This window comes from Paralichthys olivaceus, chromosome 6 (genome assembly GCF_024713975.1).
Source record: "Paralichthys olivaceus isolate ysfri-2021 chromosome 6, ASM2471397v2, whole genome shotgun sequence".
Classification (NCBI taxonomy): domain Eukaryota; kingdom Metazoa; phylum Chordata; class Actinopteri; order Pleuronectiformes; family Paralichthyidae; genus Paralichthys; species Paralichthys olivaceus.
Window position 1 is genome coordinate 10925110 of NC_091098.1, and position 22254 is coordinate 10947363.

A 22254-nucleotide genomic window follows, 5' to 3' on the forward strand; every position below is an offset into this window, starting at 1 on the left:
TCAGTTTCAATTAAACCGCAGCAAAATAACCCAGCCAAAAGTAACTCGAACAACCCTAAATCAAATGAAGAGACATGCTATGCTCACATAAGCCCCAATACCCCCCACCTCCCCGCTCTGCAAAGAAGTGGATTTAATATTATCAGCAGAAAAGTAACAGTCTTTGCCCTCTGCCCTACCTCACGGAAGCCATAAAACACATGGCATGATGTTATATAAATATTAAATCCGTCTTATTTTTCACATCCCCGGGGGGTTCCTGGTCAGTAAGTGGTGTGTGAGAGTAACACGTGGTTCCATCCTGAAACTGTTTCTGCACAAGAGAACTAGAGTGGTGTCGAGTGCACAGCGAGAAAACAAGTGGCACCTGAACCCGCCAACCTTCGTCTCTACTGAAGAGCTGCACAGTTGTGTGTGGTTTGTTTGTTGTTCTTTGGTTTACTTCATGTAGGCTTCTTCCAAAAAAGGATCAATGACACAGTTTAATGTTTATTGGTTCAAGTTGCTCTCGTTTCCTGTGTCTATGTTCAGTGAAGAACTTTACACCACTGCATTGTGGTTCACTTCTCTGCTTGTTGTGTGGATGTGATGGACATAACGTTGCCATGGCAATCAGCCTTGTTTTGTGTGTGGGCAGAGAATGAGACTTGAAGTTGAGATACTCAAGACAACTGCCTCGGGTACAGCATGCAGGCTAGTATGGTGCTCTACAGTGAAGGCTCAGATCTTTAACTGGAACATGTTCAAAATTATATATTTTAGACAGCAAACACCATTTAAATCTGCAAAACTGCAAGTGAGTGTAAACAGTATTTTATACATTAACACTGAGTAAGTAGTATTAAATATGTTTGATGTTTGCTTGGTTTTACGTTTAGTTTAAATTCACAATAAAATTCCATATACTATTATCTCAATGTATCTAAAGAAGAAAAGCTTAATTGGCGTGTTAACTGCTAATGACATCCACCACTAACCAAATAATTGGATTGTCTGCCTTCAGTAAACATATGAATCCCCAAGTCTGGAGCTCACTGAAGTCCCTGCAGAAAACAACACATGTGTTCAGTACGTAAAAGAGCCACTGGATGAGGCAGGGCTCTGCTTTCCCCTTTTAACTTACCCTCCATGGCTTAAAACGTTGTTCACGCAAAAACAGAGCACAGCACAGGCCCAGTGAACCACAGCAGAGAGAAAGCGAAGCAGCTTAATTGATTTAAGGAGGAGCAGTGCGTCCTGTAAGCTCCCAAATCCCTCATTTTGGGAGCCTGACAAGAAATTTTGGTTGCTGGAGCTGAAGCCAAGAGCGCTAAGAGAGTCTGTGCAGAGGACGGACAAAATGTCCCAGATGATGTTTTTGCAATCACAGCATGCACTGTGGAGAAGGTTTTCAAACAAGAGGAGTAAAGGTTATGGTTAAAAGAACTCTGAACAACTCTGCAACATGAAAAACATCATTCACTGCCCTATTAGCCTGCACTATAATTACTTGGCTTATTATCTGCAATGTCAATTTAGGAAACTTTACTACATTTGTTATCCAAGTTACATTTACATTAGCGTTGAATGTTTGTTTGACAGGCAACATCCATACTACTGTGTTGTCCATTGAATCTTCAAACTAGAATGATCTCTCTCAAAACAAGCATTTTGGCTCTGTATCAGTTATAAGTAATCCCAGACCATACTAACATGACTTAAAAGACATATTAAGTGACCACTCACACACATGTTCAGTACACCCGGTGTGAACATAAGACATTTGTGTCCAGGAATTGTCACAGATTGTCTTCTTCACATGTAAGCAACTGCATTATTGTAAAATGGGGAATTTAACTGTTCAACAGCAAAGAGGGTCAGTAACGCTTCACCGGCATTGATTATCCATGTTGTGTTCTATACTGGCAGCCAGTGTAGATGCTAGTGCTGGTTGTTTTCCTCCGGAAGGGGGTCATGTGATAGGAACGAGACAAATCAGGATCAAACAGACCCAATCAGGAAGTTGTTGTGTGTCTTTTTTATCAAAGGTTTCCAAACATGATTCTGCCCATCCACACTAAAATGCAGCTCTGGAGCTCTGGAAAACACATTCTCTCTCTGGAGTAGTGCAGACACCAGGTGTGTCCATAGCAAATGAAAAGGTAGTTGAATGCAGAAACATTTAGCAGGATTATGCAAAAACTACTGACAGGATGGAAAGGATGCAGGATGAGTCAGGAAAGAAAGCATTAAATGTTTGACCGGGACTGATCCGGGTTACATTACATTCTAAGAGAATCTTGCGTGAATCTTAAAGAAAAAAATCAGCTCATTTTTAGGGGGTTAGTATTCAAATCAAAATCTGTATCTTTATTTTGTTCAACACTGTTCCATGAGAGCTATCCAAAAACACTTAGAATGTTCTCCTAGACTATTGAGCAAATTATATTTCAACTCTTAAAATGAGAATGAGAAGTAATGCTGAATCACAATTCATGAAATAATAATGATAAACCTGATTTTAAAGAGGAGGTGAGTCATGTTAAAAGTACATTGAGGACTTCACTACTTTAAGTGCTACAAAGCTTCTACAAGTGTTCCCCATTTTGTGTGGGCCACAGACACACACAAGGACTCATGCACGCGAGCACAAGGGTGATGCCACACACATTGCGGTCACTGGTTTTACACAAAAGATTGACTGAGAGTTTGTGGCACTAACGTTTAAAGTAGCAATGCACCAATGAAGGCAAAGAAGATGTTGACTGCTGAGTAATAAATGCGCGTCAATAATGAAGGATTCAAAATTATTTTTACATTGAACAAAAAGAAGGTAAACAACAACTCAATTATCCAATTAATAAATATTATAATCATGGATTTCCATTTTTAGAACATTTAGGGTATTTTCTGTGCGGCCTACCTGATGTACAAATGTCAAACGGTTGGACAAAAGTTAGGCGTGACTTCTGATGAGGACTAAACCTGCATTGCATGTGTGAACTGTCCACAGCTAAATATGGTCCTCTGCTGCTTTGGCTTGAAAAAAAGTTTGTGTAGTTGTAGTTTTCTTTCTGTTATTTAAAATGTTCAAAAGCTGATGTAAAATGCTGGTGACCATTTCTGGTCCAAAATCATGAATGTTGAGCTGAAGCATTGTGCTTAATATGATGTCATTATATAGACTTCCTGAATGCCCAACTCTGACTGACATTCAATGTCCGTGTCATGAAGGGGAGTAAAAATGTTCTGATGTAATGTAGGAAAGTGGCTGGACTAATTAATTATTGTAAATATTTGACTGATAGAAGACATTATCTGCATTAAATTGAATGATTTAATTTATTAAATTACTACTTTATTATTATATTTTCAACATTTAAAGGGTCATTACAATACATTGTGTTTGATTACATTTGGATGATTGATACAACATTCACAGTTCCAGTGTCAAAATGTTTGAATCGCCTATTTGTGATGGAGATAAACTGACATAGTGATGTCCAATTCCTTATTACTTTGTAGGTTTTAACCTTGGCTCAGAAAACTGCAGACAAACAGTAGATGGCGTAAAGGATTAAGAGCCACATCACAGCAGGAGAGAGAAAAATAAAGAGTGACGAATCAGAGGGGAGGAAGGATGAGGGACAAATAATGAAACTGCCAACGAGAGAGAAGAAGAGAAGATGAGTGCAAAAGTACAATGAAAAATAAAATGACAGAGGAGCATATAAAAGGAAAGACAAACAAGGAAAGACAATCATCTATCAGCTTTCTGATAATCTATTTGTGAACCATTGGTGAACTCAGAAAGAAATCTATTTATCTAGCTTTAAATATAGACAGAGAATTTGGCTAAAAAACCCAAATTCTTCAACAGGTTTAATTCACATTTTGAAAAATGTAATCTAAAAAATCTATCACTACTCCATTAAAACACAACAAACTACATTCCTGATTCCTGAATCTTAGAGGCTGCACAAAGACAGTATTTGTGGCAGGGTGAGTGAATGAGATGGCATTACATTGTAGTTGTATTGTACACTCTGTCTTCACACTGTTATGGTAAGAATTCAGTGGCGTGTTCCCCAATAAGTGAAACTGGTAGCAGCAGTTGTGAGTTGGCTGTACTCAGCAAGTGCCACATTATGTTGTGTGAATCTTTGCAGTTATATTAACAAGTTAAGTTTTTATGTGCTGTCCCCACTACACATGTCCCCACCACCTAATTAATGATCTGAATGTGATTTAAAACACAGGACTGAGACTCAGTACTCCCGACTCATGGATCAGGCAAGACAAATCTTTGAGCTCTGCCATCATGTTAGATTTCATTGCAGTAGAGTTTTGTTACTATATCTTGCACGATTGTTATTATCACAGTGACATCATCATCTGTCCACAGATAGACAGACAGACTGACACCTGCCAAAGTACTTACAACCACATCAGATGACAGACACACATACACAGACTAACAATATGTTCTTTAACTGTTTCTTAAACCGTTTTCAGACATCATCTCCAATCTGGAGAATTGGTTTCGGACTTTACCTGCAATCTGCCTTTTACGCATGCACAACACAGTGAGGGGTTCTCTGCAATGACGCATCAAATCCTCCGCGTTGACAATGACACGTAAAAAAGGTGAATGCTAATCCTTGAATTCCCACTTTGTATCCTTAACACCTGTTACTGCACTATGGGTTTAGATAATATGATCTCCTGCGAATATAGTCTGTAACGCCTTCCAGCACTAGAAGTCACACACCACCAATCACGGTTCAGCTATAGCTAGAAGAAGAAGCCAGCTCGTGATTCTCAGGACGGACATCATGACAAAGCATCTACATTTGGCGGAGAGTGGGCTCAAATGAATTTGGTCAGTCAAAGTGTAAATGTGCGAACAGTGTGATTGCTGGTTTTTACTCAGATGATATTGTCTCCGAAGCCACTGATAGGCTAACCACTCGCAGCCCAACAGAATACACTGCTGGCAGATGACAGTGGCACTCACAATACAAGTGTACAATAGCAGTGCAATAAAAGAGTGTCACTGTACAGATGACTGGTGTACTGACACACATTTTTTCTCACCCCTCATTCAGACTTGCTGTAAATCAGTATATTTGTGTGTGTGTGTGTTTAAATTGATTCAAGGGAAGGGCAGGACCATACCACCATCATGCCTGACCTGCCTAATAGATCAGTGGAGAGCAACACACACACACACACACACACACACACACACACACACACACACACACACACACACACACACACACACACACAAACAAACACAAACACACAAAAACACACACAGAGAAAGGGAGCAAGAGAGAGAGAGAGGTTCACTCTATGTCACTACACTCAGTGATGATAACACAAACTGACATAATGCTCAATGCCATGTGGCTTAGATCAGTGTGTATGTGTGTTCAGTCTAACTCTGGTCATTTCCCACCCAACCCAACAGGTACTCCTGCATCCCATAATGCTCTGTGTGTGACCAAGAGCTGTGGTGATGCCGCCTGGGTCACATGATGTAAACAGGAAGTCTTTAAAAATGTATAAACTGTAGAAAATATGTTACTGTTTCATTTACATGGGCCTATTTGCACTTGAGCATGAACTACATTTTACAGTATATTTGACTTTCTTTAATGGAGGAGATAAATGGAGATACATTTTGCTATCGAGCTTGTCACATGGCAGAATCTTAATGTGTGTGTGTGAGAGAGAGACACACACACAGAGGACACGTGCGTGTGAATGGGTGTATGCCGGTGAATCATCCAGGCGGTCAGATGCAGGCTAATCAGCTCCTATTAGCCTGTGTTCGCAATGGTCTTAATAAGATTAATGAGGACCAGAAAGGCTGAGGATGTGCTGCTCATTGCTTCAGCACAAGCTGAACAAAAGAGCCACTGATGTCACCACCATTAGGGCTCCGTCTTTTACGCGGCTGGCGTTAAAGCAAGTGATGCTGAGGCCCTTTGATCAATTATCAATATGTATAGTATATATTTACAATCCTCTTAAAATGCCCAAAATACACACATAGAGTGTATCATGTTAACTGAGAAATTAGGTCTCCTTTGCACAACTCTCTCTCTCTGTTATATTCATGAAAAAAACGTGGTTACATTATGGATGCTTAAATAAACCAACTATCATCACCTGCAGGAAGCGCTGCACAATTTTTAAGATTTCAAGTCACTTACAAACACAAACAATTTGGTAAACTATATATGAACTCTATATATGCATGTAAGAGTAACCCAAAACATTCCAGTGATTGGTGAACTTGTTGTATTTGACCATATGAGAGCACAGTTGCAAATGCACCCAAGACAGAGCCAAACCACCTCCGGAAGTGATTATTGTGCCCACATTTTTAATGCAAAGGCCTTGTCAATCCAAATGTTCAAATCAGTGGCATAGCAGCAGCTAAGCAGTGATCACACAAAGCAGTTCTCTTTCCATTCGTCACGATATTCATGACCAACCGAAAAAGCAAGAAAACACAATAATGCAGAGTCACAGATGGTTACCATCTCCATTCTCCTATATGTTTTGTTTCTGTTTTCCTGATCTCTGCAAATGAGAGGAGGATGTGACAAAGAGAGAGCAATCTGATAACAATCACAACTTTTCAAAATATTATTATTATTAGATTTCATTTAACTGACGCTTTTATCCAAAGCAACTTACAATAAGTCTATACAGCCACGAGTATACAAACCCAGAAGGACAAGAATCAAGTGAGTACAATTTGTGTGCTACATGTAATATATATCAAATATGTTGATGTTTTGTGCTCATTAATGTTTGATTGATGTTCTGTGTTGCCTCCTGTTAAATAGAAATAGAAAAGGAAGAAACCGAGGGAGGGCTGAAGAATGAAAAAGCTGTCGATAATCTTACTTTGTCCTGGAGCACACAATTGCAACAAGGGACAGGAGAATATATTGTCAGCCTCCTGCCTCTCCCCTATGGCATGCCTTTTCCGCTTGGCCTCCCTGTTCCTCTGTCTTTCTGTCTGTTTCTGGTTTTCTTTTCCTCTCAGTCTCAATGTCCACATCCCTCTCATCAGTGGAGATCTGTCTTCTGATATTGTGTTTAGTATACATAAAATCCGATATGAGTACAGAGTAGAACTCTGTAATTGCTGCTTGGTAATTATTAAACCAATTAGTTTTGCCTTACAATCATTTTAATTGGCACAATTGCATGAAAGCGATTTTATCATATACAGCATGTTCTTTGTATATTTCAAACAATGGAAGTTGTGAGGTCTATTTTAATCCCAATATTTTGAGGAGTCAACTATGACTACTCAAAAGCCCAAACCAAAAGGGAGCTGCAAACCTGAGGTAAACAGACACTTAAATGCGGTAAAGTCTAATCCAGTTAGCAGAAAAGCAAAAGCCAGGGAAGTGAGAGGGTCATGAAAAGTTGAACTGGTGATGTATGTGATCATAGGATCTAAATGTCCCCAGAGGTAAAGATGCATATAATGTTCAAGCATAAAGGGAAGCAACTTCAACATATAACGGGCATCATCCGAAAGGAATGGAGAGAAAAAATGTTTCTGTTGTTGGTTAACTGCTGGCAGAACTTGTCATTTTATCAGTTTAAATGTGTCAACCCACCATGTTAAGATGCCATACACTTTGTAATTTGTCAAAAATATATTACGATGCTAATCAAGGAACAGATCTTTGTCCTATATGTAGAAAGACATTCAATTAGAAATGGATGAACTTGTGACTGATGCTGAATGCTAGTCTCTTCATATACTGCAACTAATTAACACTTTAAACAGTTATTGTGCTTATATGATCCCCATTTCCAAAGACAATTTATCCTCTTTAAGTATCATCCCCTCCAACCACAGAACAGATTTCTATAATTTGGTGGAAGCATGAGACATGGGCCAAGAAAGAACCCAATTTGTTTGGCACAGATCTGGACAAAAGCACTAATGCTTGATAGCAAGCATGTTTAGCAAATAATGCTACATACAGCTAAACAATGCAGCAACAGAGCAAAACACAAAGTTAAAGATCTCTTATGATAGTATAAGTGTAAACATTTTCATTGGTTCAACACTGCTTTGGCATGGTTAGATTACCAGGTCATTAGCCTTGGTGGAGGTATGTGCCCTCTAATGTCCCCCTTCTAATTACCTTTGACAAGGAGGTTATCTTTTAATCTGAATACTTGTTTTTTAGTTTGTTAGCAGAATTATGCAAAAGCTACTGGACATATTACCATGAAACCTACTGGAGGGATGCGATCTGGGTCATGAAATACACCATTACGTTTCATGATCATTTTTTGATCCAGGCCTTTTTTTTTTAACTTTGACAGTGTGAGATCGTTTTTGATCCAAATAAAAATCCAGATCTAGTAATTTTCAATGTGGTCTCAAAATGGGACTGTTGAGTGCTATTCTAGTTGCATATGGATTTGAAACGATGAGAAACATGACTGTTAACAGGTCTGCGATAACAGGTTGGCAATTATGTATTAGAAAAATACAGTTTTTGTAATGACTCTCTGATTTTTCTAAAACAAAATAACATTTTTAGTTTTTGAATCAATGTTTCACATCATTTCTTGCATCGTGGTAAGATCAGTCCAGACAACGTTTATTGATGGTTCAGCAGCGGAGTTTGGCCTCTGTGCTTTTCTATTTCTCTCTTTGGGTTTTTCAATTAAGCCCATACGATTCTAGCTTGCATCTATCTTTAGTCGTGGATATTCATAATCCCCATGTCAAAAGAGCGAGCGAGGGCACAAATGCAGTCAAAACAGCCAACATTGGTACTGAGTGACCACCAAAAGCTTCCTAATCCGGAGCTAGCATTAAGATCAACGACCATGACAGCATCCGAAATCTGCCACAATATAAAACAGTCATGTGTATGATGACCTGGCTTGATAAATGCAGGTAAATAATGGTAATGCACAGAATGCATACAAAGTAAAGCTGTTCAAACATCAATTCAATTAGATGCTGAATGTGCACAGCAGATTAACAGGAGGTCTCATTCTTCTCTTCATATTCCTCCTGCTTTAATCCTTTTCTCCTCTTTAATTCTTCCCTGTCTTGTCCTGCCCTCATTCTCTTCTCTCATCTGTGTGTCACCTACAATCTTAACCTCCTCTCTCCTCCCTCATTGTGTCTCTGCTTTTTTTTATCCTGCTCTTATTATCTCCTCCTCTCTCTCCTTGGACTCCTTTTCCACTCTTGTGTCCTCTCTACTCTTTTCTCAATATCCTGTTCCTCTCTTTCGCCTCTCATTCTGCCTCTCCTCCTTTTTTCTCATTTCTTTCTCTGTCCTGTCGAGAGCCTTCTCTTTGGATACTCCACAAGTCTCCATGGCCACAGTTGTCACGGCAGCAGACTTTGCTATATGTAAAACTAAGTGGAGGAGCAACACAATGAATGCAAATGCACCGTACTTATAAATATACAGTATATTTGTTAGTCAGTGAAGCTGTGTCTAACTAAAACAGTGCCTTTATTTTCTTAATGAATTAGGATTTCATCCAGTGTAACAGTGCAACTCGTGGAGGCGTTTGTACTCATTAATGCTCTACAGCACAGACAAATTAGCTAAACTAGATTCAAGGACAATATTTATTAGTAATTTGTACTTAATTATCATGACAACTATAGAAAATCTTCATCAGGCTGACCTGATATCCCAGTGCTGCAGTTGGACACTACCGAGCTGCAAAGCTCACATGCCAGCAGAAATTGCTGGATTTATGTTTGTATTTAGGTTTTGTTAGAACCTACTCTCTGAATAAAATGTTAAAGCCTGAATGGTTTGTCTCTGGCTGCTGTGGTGAGACCCTAGTTGGCAACGTCTATTGCCACAGAAAATAATCTTGAATATAATCCTATTTTAATTGTAGATTTTTTTTTAATTCAGTTATATTTCAATGTTTTACATGAAAACTGTTTTGTTGATATTCTGAACAGTAGTTAACTGTCTAACATTTAAATAAGACATAAATAAGCGGTTAAATTACAGTCAACCTGTAAAACAGACACGCTGCATATTTTTGCAGCTTCTTCACACACACAGCAAAGCATTCTGCTATAAAGGAGAAAACTGTTGCAGCTACAAAGAGATTTAAGTTCTCATTTATTCCACGAGCCATAAACCTGCTTAGCTGTAACAGATAATCTCCTCATCACATTTCCTGGTCATTCAATCGGGTGCAACTTTCATCATTCATAATAAATACATTTATCATTTGAACCATTAAGTAAAATCAATTAAGACACAATAACAAGTGGATCAATGGATCAGTAATATTAGAGTTATTGATTTATGAAGAGCATTTCCAAAAGACATCTTCATTTTGAAATAATTGCATTTCTTCTTTTTTTATTCAATATTTGTTTTGATCTATTTATTTGCAACAGAATCAGGTCAAGTTCACTTCCTTCTTCTTGTCTATTCATGAAAATCAAATTAGGTGCGCAGACAGCAATTTGTATAAAGTGCAGCAGAACAGGGCCTTTGGTCTGGTACAACAAGGTTTAACGCTCGTTCACACATTCATTCTCTGTGCACTGTTCTGTGGCTAATGTCTGAACAAAGTGTGTCTCAGGAATACAAAGCTCAAAAACTACAGTGTGTGCATGTTTGCATAGGTGAGTGCGTGTGTGTCCCTCATTCCCTGCAGTGTGTGTGTGGTCCCTTTGTTGCCTTTGGGTGCTAAGTAGCGAGTCCAGCAGGACTCCTGACATCTGGGCATCAACTCACAGCCTAAAAACCTGTAAAGCCCCTGGGCTCCTTTTTTAAAATAAACACTTGCATAACCATCAGACATGCACACGTGTGTTTGGGAAGGGGGGAGGGTACATGGTATATAAAAATACTAGTTGTATTTTCGTGAGTGTGAACATTGGAAGTGTTTTATGTTTACGAGTGGATATGAATGTTGCTGCTGTAGATATTCAAAGTCTATATTTAACACATTGTAATGATGAAGAGGAGTGACAGCACAGAGAGCCATGGAAATGACTCACAATGATGGGACTACAATGTAATATAGCTATAAGATGTCCTGAAGCTACTTTGACTGTGACTGCACACGCTACGCTCTAAAATAAAAATGATTCTTACAGAATCAATGTATATTTATGCATATATAATCAGACAGAAATGTTTTAGGCAAACCAAGGGAATTAAATATGTGACATATATACATACTTCATAATGATGCAAGAATCAGACTGATGAGGGTTGACTGTCAGTACGCAGTTCACCCTGATGTGCAACTGGGCTGAGTGAAAGGTAGAGAGAGGGTCAGTGGTATGCCTGCTGACAAACTGCACGCCCATCACAGAGCACACAAACCACAAGTTCTACTTTCCTGCTCAGGACAGTAAAAACTTTATGGATGTTTTGACAGATTACAAAAGTGATGGGATTCCTCCCCATGCTGCTAATGACCAGTCTGATTATGACAGATAGATTAATGTGTTTGTGTGAGAGAGAGAGAGAAAGAGCGCTGCACGACGAAGCAACTGTACTAAGTTAAAGAACTTTTTATGATATATAAAGTATTGAAAATGGTTGACAATGAAACTTTGGCAGGACAAAATTAGAATGGCAGGCCACCACAGTCTTGGTAATTCATGGAAAACACTACAGGGACAAACAAACCACACTTTAAACAATACTGAAAAATCAGTAGTTGACAAGTATTATACCCCTTCAATTGATTTCAATATATAATTATGTATATTGATTACAATTCCAACATCTTCTTTATTTTATCAGAATATTTCAAATAAATGCAAATTACACTTCTACCCAGTTAACAGTGACTAAAAAGTCATTTCAGAAGCTGTAATAAGATTTTTGGGGGATTTTTACTTAATAATTGAGATGATGCGTCTATTATAACAATTGTCATAAGTTTTTTTGTTGGTCTGCTTATTTGTCATTGGACTTATCATGGCAGGACTATCTGTGTCACTCTTATACACACACACACGCAAACACAGACCCTGAAGCATGTGAAACTGCTGTTGACATTTTATAAGACACACAACCACACACACACAGACACACACAAACACACACAATCATAACACGTGGACAGTGAGAGAACCAACAGGGTAAATGAAGCTTTAAGAACATGCGGTCTTGTGAACACTGTCCAACCCACTCTCTATCCTTTTTCTGTCCTTCAATGTGACACTGCTAAGTAAACACTTTGGTTTGGACACAAACACAACTTGGTTACATTTGAAGCCAGATCCCAGTTAGTATGTCATCAAGGTTAGAGGACTGTGGTGTGGTTAAGGTCACAGAACAATGTTGGTTATGGTTAAAAGAAACCTCACAGACTTTTGAATTAAGAAGTGAGCAGCAACCTCCTACGTGAAAATCCACTGAGACTCTCTTTTGTATGCATCATAATTATACAGCCACCAAAGAGCTTTGTCACTTCAATGTAAACATGTTGTTCTGACACTGCTGATATGGTCTCACATGACTGAGGCCAGACTCATGCATTAATTCCATTTTCCCATTGTCAGATTTTTTCATTCGGTTGTGTTGTGAGTATTTGCAGTGCATATTCTATTTGCTAAAATGAGTTGACAAATTGATGAAGATGTGTTGTGTCTATTAAATAACTTTTGACCATTACCTCAAACACTGATGAAATCCATCTCAGTCTCAAACATCAACCACTGTCCCTTTTACCTCTTAGCTTATTTCACACACACACCGTCCATGCTTCTGTCTGCCTGAATGTTAATGAGATGGCTTCACCTCAAACACTCCACACACACCTTCACACATATATCCATACACATGCAAACAGACAAGAAGACAGACATACATTTAAAATGTCAGCTGTGTGTGTGTGTGTGCGTGTGTGTGTGTGTGTGTGTGTGGGTGTGTGTGTGTGTTTGACCATGTATGTTGGTATGAAAACACTGCCCTGCAGGCTGATCAGCAACCAGTCACACGCTGCCTTCCTCTGATCACCAATACAATTAATCAATCTCGCTCTTTCACTCTCTCTATTGTTTTTAGGTCTTAAAATGGCAGACAAATTATACCAATACTGTTTCTAAGATATTTGAAATCAACATTACAATATGAATATGATATTTTTTCCTGTTATATAATACAATATATAAATGTTTGACATTTCCATAAATGATCATCAATGCAAGATTTAATACTTTTATTTCTGATTTCTGGCATAAAATGTGTTTTGAAATGTTGATCAAACCAAACAATTGATTCTTATATGAAATAGACTTTTAAATGATTTATAGAATTCAAAATAATCTGATTAGTGACCTTGATAGAAAACACTTTATGAGCACAGTTGTGTAACACAATATATTGATATCGACACATGATCAGACAATAACAATACAAAATCACTCAAGTCTAGGATATTGTTTAATTCTTCAGCTCTCACTTCAAAACCTCCATGAAGAAACCTCTAATTTCCCAGGCACAGTCTGTGTGCATCTCCATCTTTCATTGCAACGCACACATACAAACACAAACATGCAAAGAAAAAGTCACGTCCACACACGCTCACGTGCTTGATGGAGTAGTGTGTTGCTTAGTGTGACTCTCATTTCCCTTCTGCTCTAAACCTTTAATCCCTGACAGAGAGAAATGACGCAACCTGACATTCTCAGAATCTACACACACACACACACACACACACACACTTAGAGGAACACAAACACATGCAACCCAAAAACCACACATCATGCAGGAATGCAACAGCAACACATGCGCATGTACAGACTGTGTTGAAGTCAACACAGGCATAGGGGGCTGTGTGAATATAGATCCACAGTACAAATACAAACAACACACTTGTATGAACATACTCACACACAACACAACACACAAAGAAAACACACAGAAAAAACTGAATAAACTCTCTCCTGTGCTGATGTTTGGATGAACCTGCCCACCTAAAATAGCATTCAGGTCTTATGATTGCTGTTATACAACCAACTCAAATATCTTTCTGAATCACAGTGAAGACAAACAACTTTATGTCACACACACACACATGTTCGGGGGACATCTGGATGTTTTCTGCAGTGTGCTTTGCCTTGATGTCATGACAAGTCTCAGGCACTCGAAACTCCCCTGCTGCAGAGCTTGCCTATGTTTTTAATAAGAAAATTATGTGGCTTGTTACCATGGTTTTAACTTCGATATCCAACCCTGCATTAGCCAAAAGATTATTTACCCTCTGATCTCTGACTCATACTGTTCATGTGAAGACTCACCCACATGCAGTTAAAATGGAGTCCGATGATGAGGACAGAATTCAAACACAACCAGTCAGGTAAACTGGGATTGCACACTGGAGGACTTCAGCTTATGATACTCAGAGGACATTTCAGATATAAAGAAATTATATTTAAAAGTATTCATCTTCACATTGTCTTTGTCTACTTTTTACACCGTCAGTACTATCTATAATATTGTCTCATGCACTGTAGTATTAACGAGACACTATTAACCATCACACCTACTCCTTTCACCTAATGCCAGATTTCTATATGCAGTACTGAAGGTGTTCAGATAGAGCTGGGCAACGAATCAATATCTTCCCTATGAGGAAGGTTCTCATATTTATAATAATTATTGTGATGCAAAGTTCTAAAAAAATCTGTGACAGTGTGAAATCTAAAATACCTCTGAACATATCTTTTTTTTAAAATACACTGGACTGTGTTCTAACAAAAGACTGCAGGAATGATCTATACTTTGGATATGCATTCGGTTTTAAATAATGTGATTTTATTTACTTTGGCAGATACAGCACCATAATTATACTAGATAAAGTATAAGTGGTCATCAGTACATATTAGATTCAATACAGCATTATTGTTTATACATGATGTAAGTAACTCCACACGTCAGGATACCCAGATTTTATGTGATTTTTCCAATAATTTATTACTATTTAAATTGACTATTTTGTATCATGACACAATATTGTCTCAATCACTTGTCATAGGCTTAACTGAGCATATCCACTTCAACGTACATACAGTACATGCTTTTAAGCCATTCACTCAGACACACACACAGACTGCATCTCTGTCTCCATATGCTCATACAGCAGACTCATATAGGACTCTTATGAGATTATAAGATGATCAGCAGTGTATGTTAGTCAGCTAGCAACCAAAGGGGCCGTCATAAGTCTTCTAAATCACTTATCAGCTTAATATGATATTAATCATCATTCTCCACTCTGCACTGAGGGAGGGGGGGGGGGACAGATCAAGGAGAATAAACAAAGTGGAAAACAATTTAGTAGACATCAGAGAAGAGAGACGGATTACAAATATGAAGAGACAGAGTTTAGATAGATAGATGGACAGATTACTATAATACAATAAATAAATGTAGAACATATAGATAGATAGATAGAGAGAGAGATCTATGTACTAAATAGAATGCAGGTAGATAAATGAGAGGAGATTTCAATGAACACTGTCATGTGACTGACATGATTTCTACTATCAGTTGACCCTCCCACTTGTAAACTCCCGCCCTATACCTCTATCCATCCACCAATCCTCCCATCCATCCATCCATCTCTCTTTCCCCCCCCCTCTCTCTGTAACCTCCACTCATTTACTGTCGACTAATCCACTGCCCTGCTTAATCCCTCAACCCGCTCTCTCTCCCTCTGTCTCTCGCTCCCTCTCTCTCTCCCACACAGATACACAAGCACACTTACACACACTCTCTCAGTCAAGTCAACAGATATCCTGGAATATACAATTACATGGAGAATGGAGATACAGAACTGGCGTTAGTTAGAAAGGCTTGAAGGATGCAGGTTGAGAAAATTTTTACTGGGGTTAAATATATTTTGTTATTTCCACAACACACATTTTTACACTGGTAAATATACTGTTATTATATTAATATAATTTCACTGATGAGTCTTTTTCGTATTACAGTGTTTTTACACTGGTTCACTTGACAGAGACACAAAAAACTGCATTAATGTGCACACACATGCATGCAAAAACACACACCACACATACTGTACATTGTGCAGCGAGTGATGAACATAGACTTGGACATTATGAATAATTCCCATCTGTTAAAGGAACATGCAATATTTCTGTATCCATCTCTCATTCATTCAACATGCACACACACATGCGCGCACACGCACAGACACACACACAATTCCCTTCAGAAGGTCCTATGCCAGCCTCAGAGAAAAAAGCAAATGTTGGCACTGCATGAACAAATCAACAACACCAAAATGTGCTGCTCTTTTAGCAATTACATGTGAGGTGAATTGTTTTTTGGTCAAATCAAGTGAATTCACAAAAACAGGAGATTCATCCTTGAGTTAATTTCCATCACTGTTATTCAAACTTTCATTGTTTTGTAATATTTAGCTATATAAAAACATGTTACAGTCTAAAAAATGTTTGCTTTGGGGCAAATTTCAAAATATCACATCATGTTTTACATAATCAGATCTTAATTAAATTATTTAATTGAATTCACTATATTGTATTGTAGTATTGTATTGTGTGGTAATGATTGTTAATGTGTTTATAATTCCATGCTGTCAAACTACATTGTAATTATGGAGGCACCAAAAAATGGTGTGTATGTGTGTGTGTGTGTGTGTGTGTGTGTGTGTGTGTGTGTGTGTCCGTGTGTGCGTACTGGTGTTTACGTTTGTCAATAAAACAATGAAACCTGACACATCCATCCAAATATTGTCAGGAAAGCCCTCTGACGCAACTCACACATCCAACCGGTCACACTCTTTCAAAGGTGTTGTCTGGCTTTTGTGTGTAATCTGGCTGATGACAAATAGCGGCTCGATCAGCAGCGCAGTATATGTGTGAGAAACATTTTCAACCTTTGCTGCACAACAAAGCAGGCAACATCAGAAGAACTACATACAGAGCAAATTGATATGCGAATTATTAGAAAATAATTTACTCAATCGCTGACCTGTGTGTGGTATATTTCAATATTGGATAAAACTGGGGCAATAAAAACACATCTGTCTGTAGGTCTGGACACCACAGGAGTTAAGTGAGACAATGCGTTTGTTGATAACTTGGGAAAAAACAACATTTTAAGACTTGTCAAGCTAATACACTAAAGTTTAAAGTAGAATCTTCCTGATTTTAATGCATTCCTTCTGACCGCTAACAAAACTGAAATGCATATAACATGCTGATTCAAACCATCACAACATATCCTGCTGTCATGTGGATTTTACATTAAAGGGGATATATACTCTGCAGTGTGGTTTAGATAATGATAACATCACCAAGCCATGTTTCTGTATTTTCCAGTGTCACTCACCAGTTCTTGGTTGGTAGAATTGGAGTCGTCTCCAGGGAAGGGGATGTAGATGGCTAAGGCCACACAGTTGGCAAAAATAGACAGCAGTATAAAGATATCAAATGGTCTGGAAACAGACAGTTAAGGAACATGGTTATCTCAGAGAGACAGCACAATTATAATAAATATAAATAATAAATAATCAGGACTTATTTGAAGTTGGAAGTTTTTGAAAATCTTGTATGAACTGTGTTAATTGTGGTTTTTTTTGGTGAATTGCTGCAATACAAACAAAAATATGGGCGATATAATGATATATTAATGTGCGACGATAGATCAACATCTAATGTTTCATATTATACGCTATCATTTATTTCTCTGTTTCACAAATCCCTGTTTGGTAATTTCTTTTGTCATTTCTCAAAATAGACAAACACCACTAACCTCTATCACCACCTTCTTAAGAATCATGTCAATCAGCACTGAGATCATTTATTTAACATCTTATTCAAGCTTTTACAAAATTGCTGTCTTTAATTCAGGTATAGCACATGCACATTATACGGCAAGTCCATTCCATCAAAGAAGTTACGGGTTATTATTTCACGGATAAAGTGATACGTTATTTCAATCACTATGAAACAATCTGTCCGTACTTACATACACAATCCATTCAGACACCCAAACATCTACCTCACATCCATTCAACCAGAGCCTCAGTCTTTGGGATAAAGGATACTTCCACTCCACCAGGCTGATGCAGGCCCTGCGGATCGGATTGTTGAGGGTGAGGCAGAACAGTGCTCTGGGTGGCCTACTGTTGGTAGATCCTCCTTGTTTTTTGCTTTTGGCATACTGCTGCCTCTTCCTCTGTGCCAGTGAGCCTACAGGAGCTGGTCCAGTGGTGCAAACTGAGGGCCGTGAGTCTGTGTCAGGCTTTGCAGTATCGCCCTGTGCTTGGCGAGCGGCGCTAATGGCGGCGTGCCAAGCGAGAACCGGGCTGACACTGGAGCCAGTGCCACCGACACCCTGATTGCCACTGTTGACCCCAAGGAGGCCATAAGAAGTGCCCACTGGCTTGCCGGTGCTGGCCGGAGCCTGCAGCTGCTCTGGTGGATGGAGCTGGTGCAGGCGAGTGTTGCTTCCTGACCAGAGGGCTGAGGCATCAGTGGAGGGAGTGGTCGTTTTGTTGCTGGCATACTGTGCCCCTGGAGGGAGAGGGGAGGAAATAGAGACGAGATTTTGAGGCTGTAAGAGAGAGTATAAACAAAAGAGGTGGGAATAGTCACATGGCACTCTGTGAGTAAGTGTCAGAATTGCGTTTGGGCAAACTGGTAAAACATAAAGAGTTTTTTAAAGGGTTACTGTTGATTTTACCTAAAGAGGAATTTTAAAATAATGAATTGTCAGATAATTTCAGAAGAAGCAGAAGAACAGTTTGAAGGGAGTGTGGAAGAGAGCGACAGAGGGGGGGGGGGGGAGAGAGAGAGAGAGAGAGAGAGAGTTGGACAGCCTGTGTGGATGAGAGAGACTGTGTCATTAAAATCAATGCAAAGCTCCAGTGAAAAAGACAGTGTCCTTGACACAGTCACTTTGGTTCACAGCAACTCTACAGCAGAGTCTCATCGGGGAATAACTGTCACAGCTAACCAACATTACACGTCATAAAGCAGCTCCCACACAGTTGAACAAATGAACAAATTTGAAGAAACACATGTCATCAGAGATGTATTGTAAGAGCAACAGATCGAGTGAAAAAGTCAGCCTGATAAAAAAAAACTGAGATATTTAGAAAAGACACAAATCCAAAGGATCAAATAATAATAATACTAATAGATTTAAAGATGACCAGCCTGTGTGCTGTCTCTGAGATGAGGTTATAGGAGTGAGCCCTGGGTGTCGCACATCTGTCACACGACGCGTCACAACAACTGTTCACGACTTTAGTTTGACCCGTGGCTTCTTTTTAAACGGATCAGCGTTTGTTTGGACTACTTCCACACTGTGACAACTGAGGCTACAACACAAACTAAAAGAAACTAACGGGATTTACTTGAAAAGTTCGTTTAGCGTGTCATTCTCCAGGACGCATGACGCACAGTTTGTCACATGGTCCAAAAACAATCACTTGACCATGATAACATAATAAATACTGTCAACCATTTTTAGTTTTAAAGAAGTATAGTCGCAACTCGCTTCCCAGTGGATTTGATAACTGATGTCATTGCATCCATGTAGCAGCGCTCACAATGACAATACTTAATCTAATCACTGGAATAAGTTGGAAAAAGGACACAGCAGATTATGGACAGTTACATAGAACTGAGTAGAATATAACAGAATAGCGCAGAGTAGAATATAATAGAATAGAATATAAGAGAATAGAATAGAATAGAATAGGCCGACATCCAGGGAATACAGCACACGGGCGCTCTCGCCCCCTCGCGCAGCGCTCCAACTCTGCTCCTGCGCTCCACGCACGGTTTTTACCTCCACACTGTTCATCTGCTTCTTGCATCCTCGCATCCACATTGAAACAATCCGCTTTAAACCCAACTCATCGCTGGAGACATCATCCGGAGGAGCAGTCGACGCGCGCGCCCGAGCCGAACCTTCAGCCTGAATCATGAAATGTTTCCCGAGCGCAGCAGACCCTGAGAGGAGCGCCAAACATTTTCGCCACATCCGGGTGCCTGTCCGCAGACACACGGCGGATCCGAGGAGGACAGCAGCAGACAATCCACTGCTGTCCGTCAATGACTCCTCTCAGTGTGTCACTGTGTCCGGGGATGGACTCATACAAGTTGGAGCGACTGTAGCTGCTGGAGTCACTCACGCACGTAGCTTTCCTTATTATAGGACTATGCACTGACTTCCATTCATTGTGGACAGGCTAACCAAAACATTATCCCTAACCATAGTTACTACTTGCCTAACCTTATCTTAACATAACCTTAAAAAATATCTGCACGTTCAAAATTAATTATTTGCTTGCTATGCTTCATTGCTATAATGCACTCACTAGCCTCTTACCATAACCTCAATCACAATTAAATGCCTAACCCTAACCTGAGCCTAATTCTAAACCTAAAACCAAGTCTTAATCCTGAAACAGCCAATTTGAAAGTGGGTCAGAAACTGCCTAAATGTCCTCACTTTTCCAAAATGACCTCACTCCGTACAGGCTCAGTAACATACGCACACACATACATGATCTGAAAATGCACCTGCATGCCTTTCAGGAAACTTCCAACATCAGCTCAAACTTCATAAAGACTTTTGGCTAAAATGCTAAAGAATCATACAGTCTATGTAAAAAATGGTGATTTGAAAAACTTTGATGTTATGCTATATAAATTGAGCTCTGCCAAAACAAGAAAACGACATATGGCTGGCAGTGAACAACAGGCAGTGAAGCCAAAAAGGAGTCATCTGTTGGTAATTAGGTCTAATTGCTTAAATTGTATTAATTATGTTTCCATTAAGAAGCATGTGACTGTGACACAAACCCACAGAGAGACGCACACAAATTAAAGTCTCAGCTCCTAAAGCTTGGCTCGGAAATAGAGACTAAAGCTGTAAAAACAACATTTAAAACAACTGCATGTTCAGGCCAGCAACATGCAGGCTATTGCATCTTTCCTACCATGTTTTAGTTCACGGTCAGACTTAAATCATGACAAAGCCCATAATGCAAAAAAAAAATATCATGGCTGCTTGAACTTTCTCCTGACGGAGGTTTCTGGATTTTAGGATAAACAGCACATCTCATCCACCCCCTCCAGTTAAGCCACTAAAGAGTCTCTGTCCTCCAGCTCTTTGGACTTACCCCTCAGGGGTCTTCCCCTTATAATGAACGGCATTCTGTCACCTGGCTCTTCTCTGGGGCCTCATAGCGGCGTTTTCTGCCCTCACTCCTCGGTGATTCGAGAGGAATTGAGTTGCCGGGAGCTGTGCTGGAAGGTTACCAGTGATAGGATTACCTGCGCCTGTATGAAGGATAACAGTTTCACGGCAGCGCGTAATCCCCGGGATTATAATCCCAATGTTCTCTCTGCAGTGGCAGGTAAAGCAGACAGCTGCAGCTCAACTGGACTGGAAATAATAAACACGCTTTGTCTCTTTCCCAGAAGTTTACATATGATGGATTTAAAGATATGTGAATCAGTAGTCTACAATATTAAATTATAGGATACAATATTGGGGATAATCCAGGAGGCTGAATTCTTCTGTAGCCCTTGTCAATATCATTGTGGTTAGGCTGTGTCCTAGTAAAAAGTCAGGATTTAACAAAGCCCTGCAGAAATCTTGTGAATTCACTTAACATGTGAACAGCCCTTCACTTGTGGTCTGTCATGCATGGAGGTTCTCAGATTAAAAACCACGTGTCAGATTGGACCCAAAAATATAAGCAGCAGCGCAGCACTGTGGGATTATGTAACGTGAGGATACTGTGGAGGATTCTGTGCACGCACACTGTCCTTACCAAATAGAAAAAAATTTAATTATATTTATATATTATGTGTGTGTGAATATATGATTTAATCCCCATCATTTCAGCATAGTTAAAGTAAAATATATTCCCTCAGCTAATATAATTAACCTTTTTCCCTATTCACTGCTACATTTAAATTAATGTTATCTTCACATGGCAAGTTAGCTACTTTTTGTAATTTATTTTAATCAACACAGAGGCGAGCAAATGCTTTGGCAAAACTTCTGTCCATTGTGGCAACGTTTGCATCAACGTGGTCTGTTTTTTTTATCGCTTAAGGTTTTCACTCATTCATTTTATTTGTTTGTTTTATATCTAGTTTGATTTTCGAAAGCACACCGACTAAACTAAGCTAAGCTAAGATCACGAGGTGAACTACCTATCACTACAAACATGTACATT

General features: G+C 39.2%; 1 protein-coding gene across 27 annotated transcripts in view; it reads right to left on the reverse strand.

The window, feature by feature from the left end:
* cacna1db (calcium channel, voltage-dependent, L type, alpha 1D subunit, b) overlaps nt 1–21362 on the reverse strand; it is a 69409-nt gene extending 48047 nt beyond the window's left edge. For 10 of the 27 annotated variants that reach the window (XM_069527195.1, XM_069527209.1, XM_069527192.1 and 7 more), the window contains exons 1-3: nt 21187–21358; nt 18097–18565; nt 17379–17484 (exon numbers count right to left, since the gene is read on the reverse strand). In XM_069527195.1, coding sequence (XP_069383296.1) covers nt 17379–17484; nt 18097–18565; nt 21187–21220 — 609 coding nt within the window. In that variant the 5' untranslated portion in view covers nt 21221–21358. Of the gene's footprint in view, nt 1–17378; nt 17485–18096; nt 18566–19847; nt 20575–21186 lie in introns of those variants that run through there. The other 17 variants (XM_069527205.1, XM_069527207.1, XM_069527208.1 and 14 more) reach the window with 5 other exon arrangements.
* Nucleotides 21363–22254: the final 892 nt, after the last annotated feature.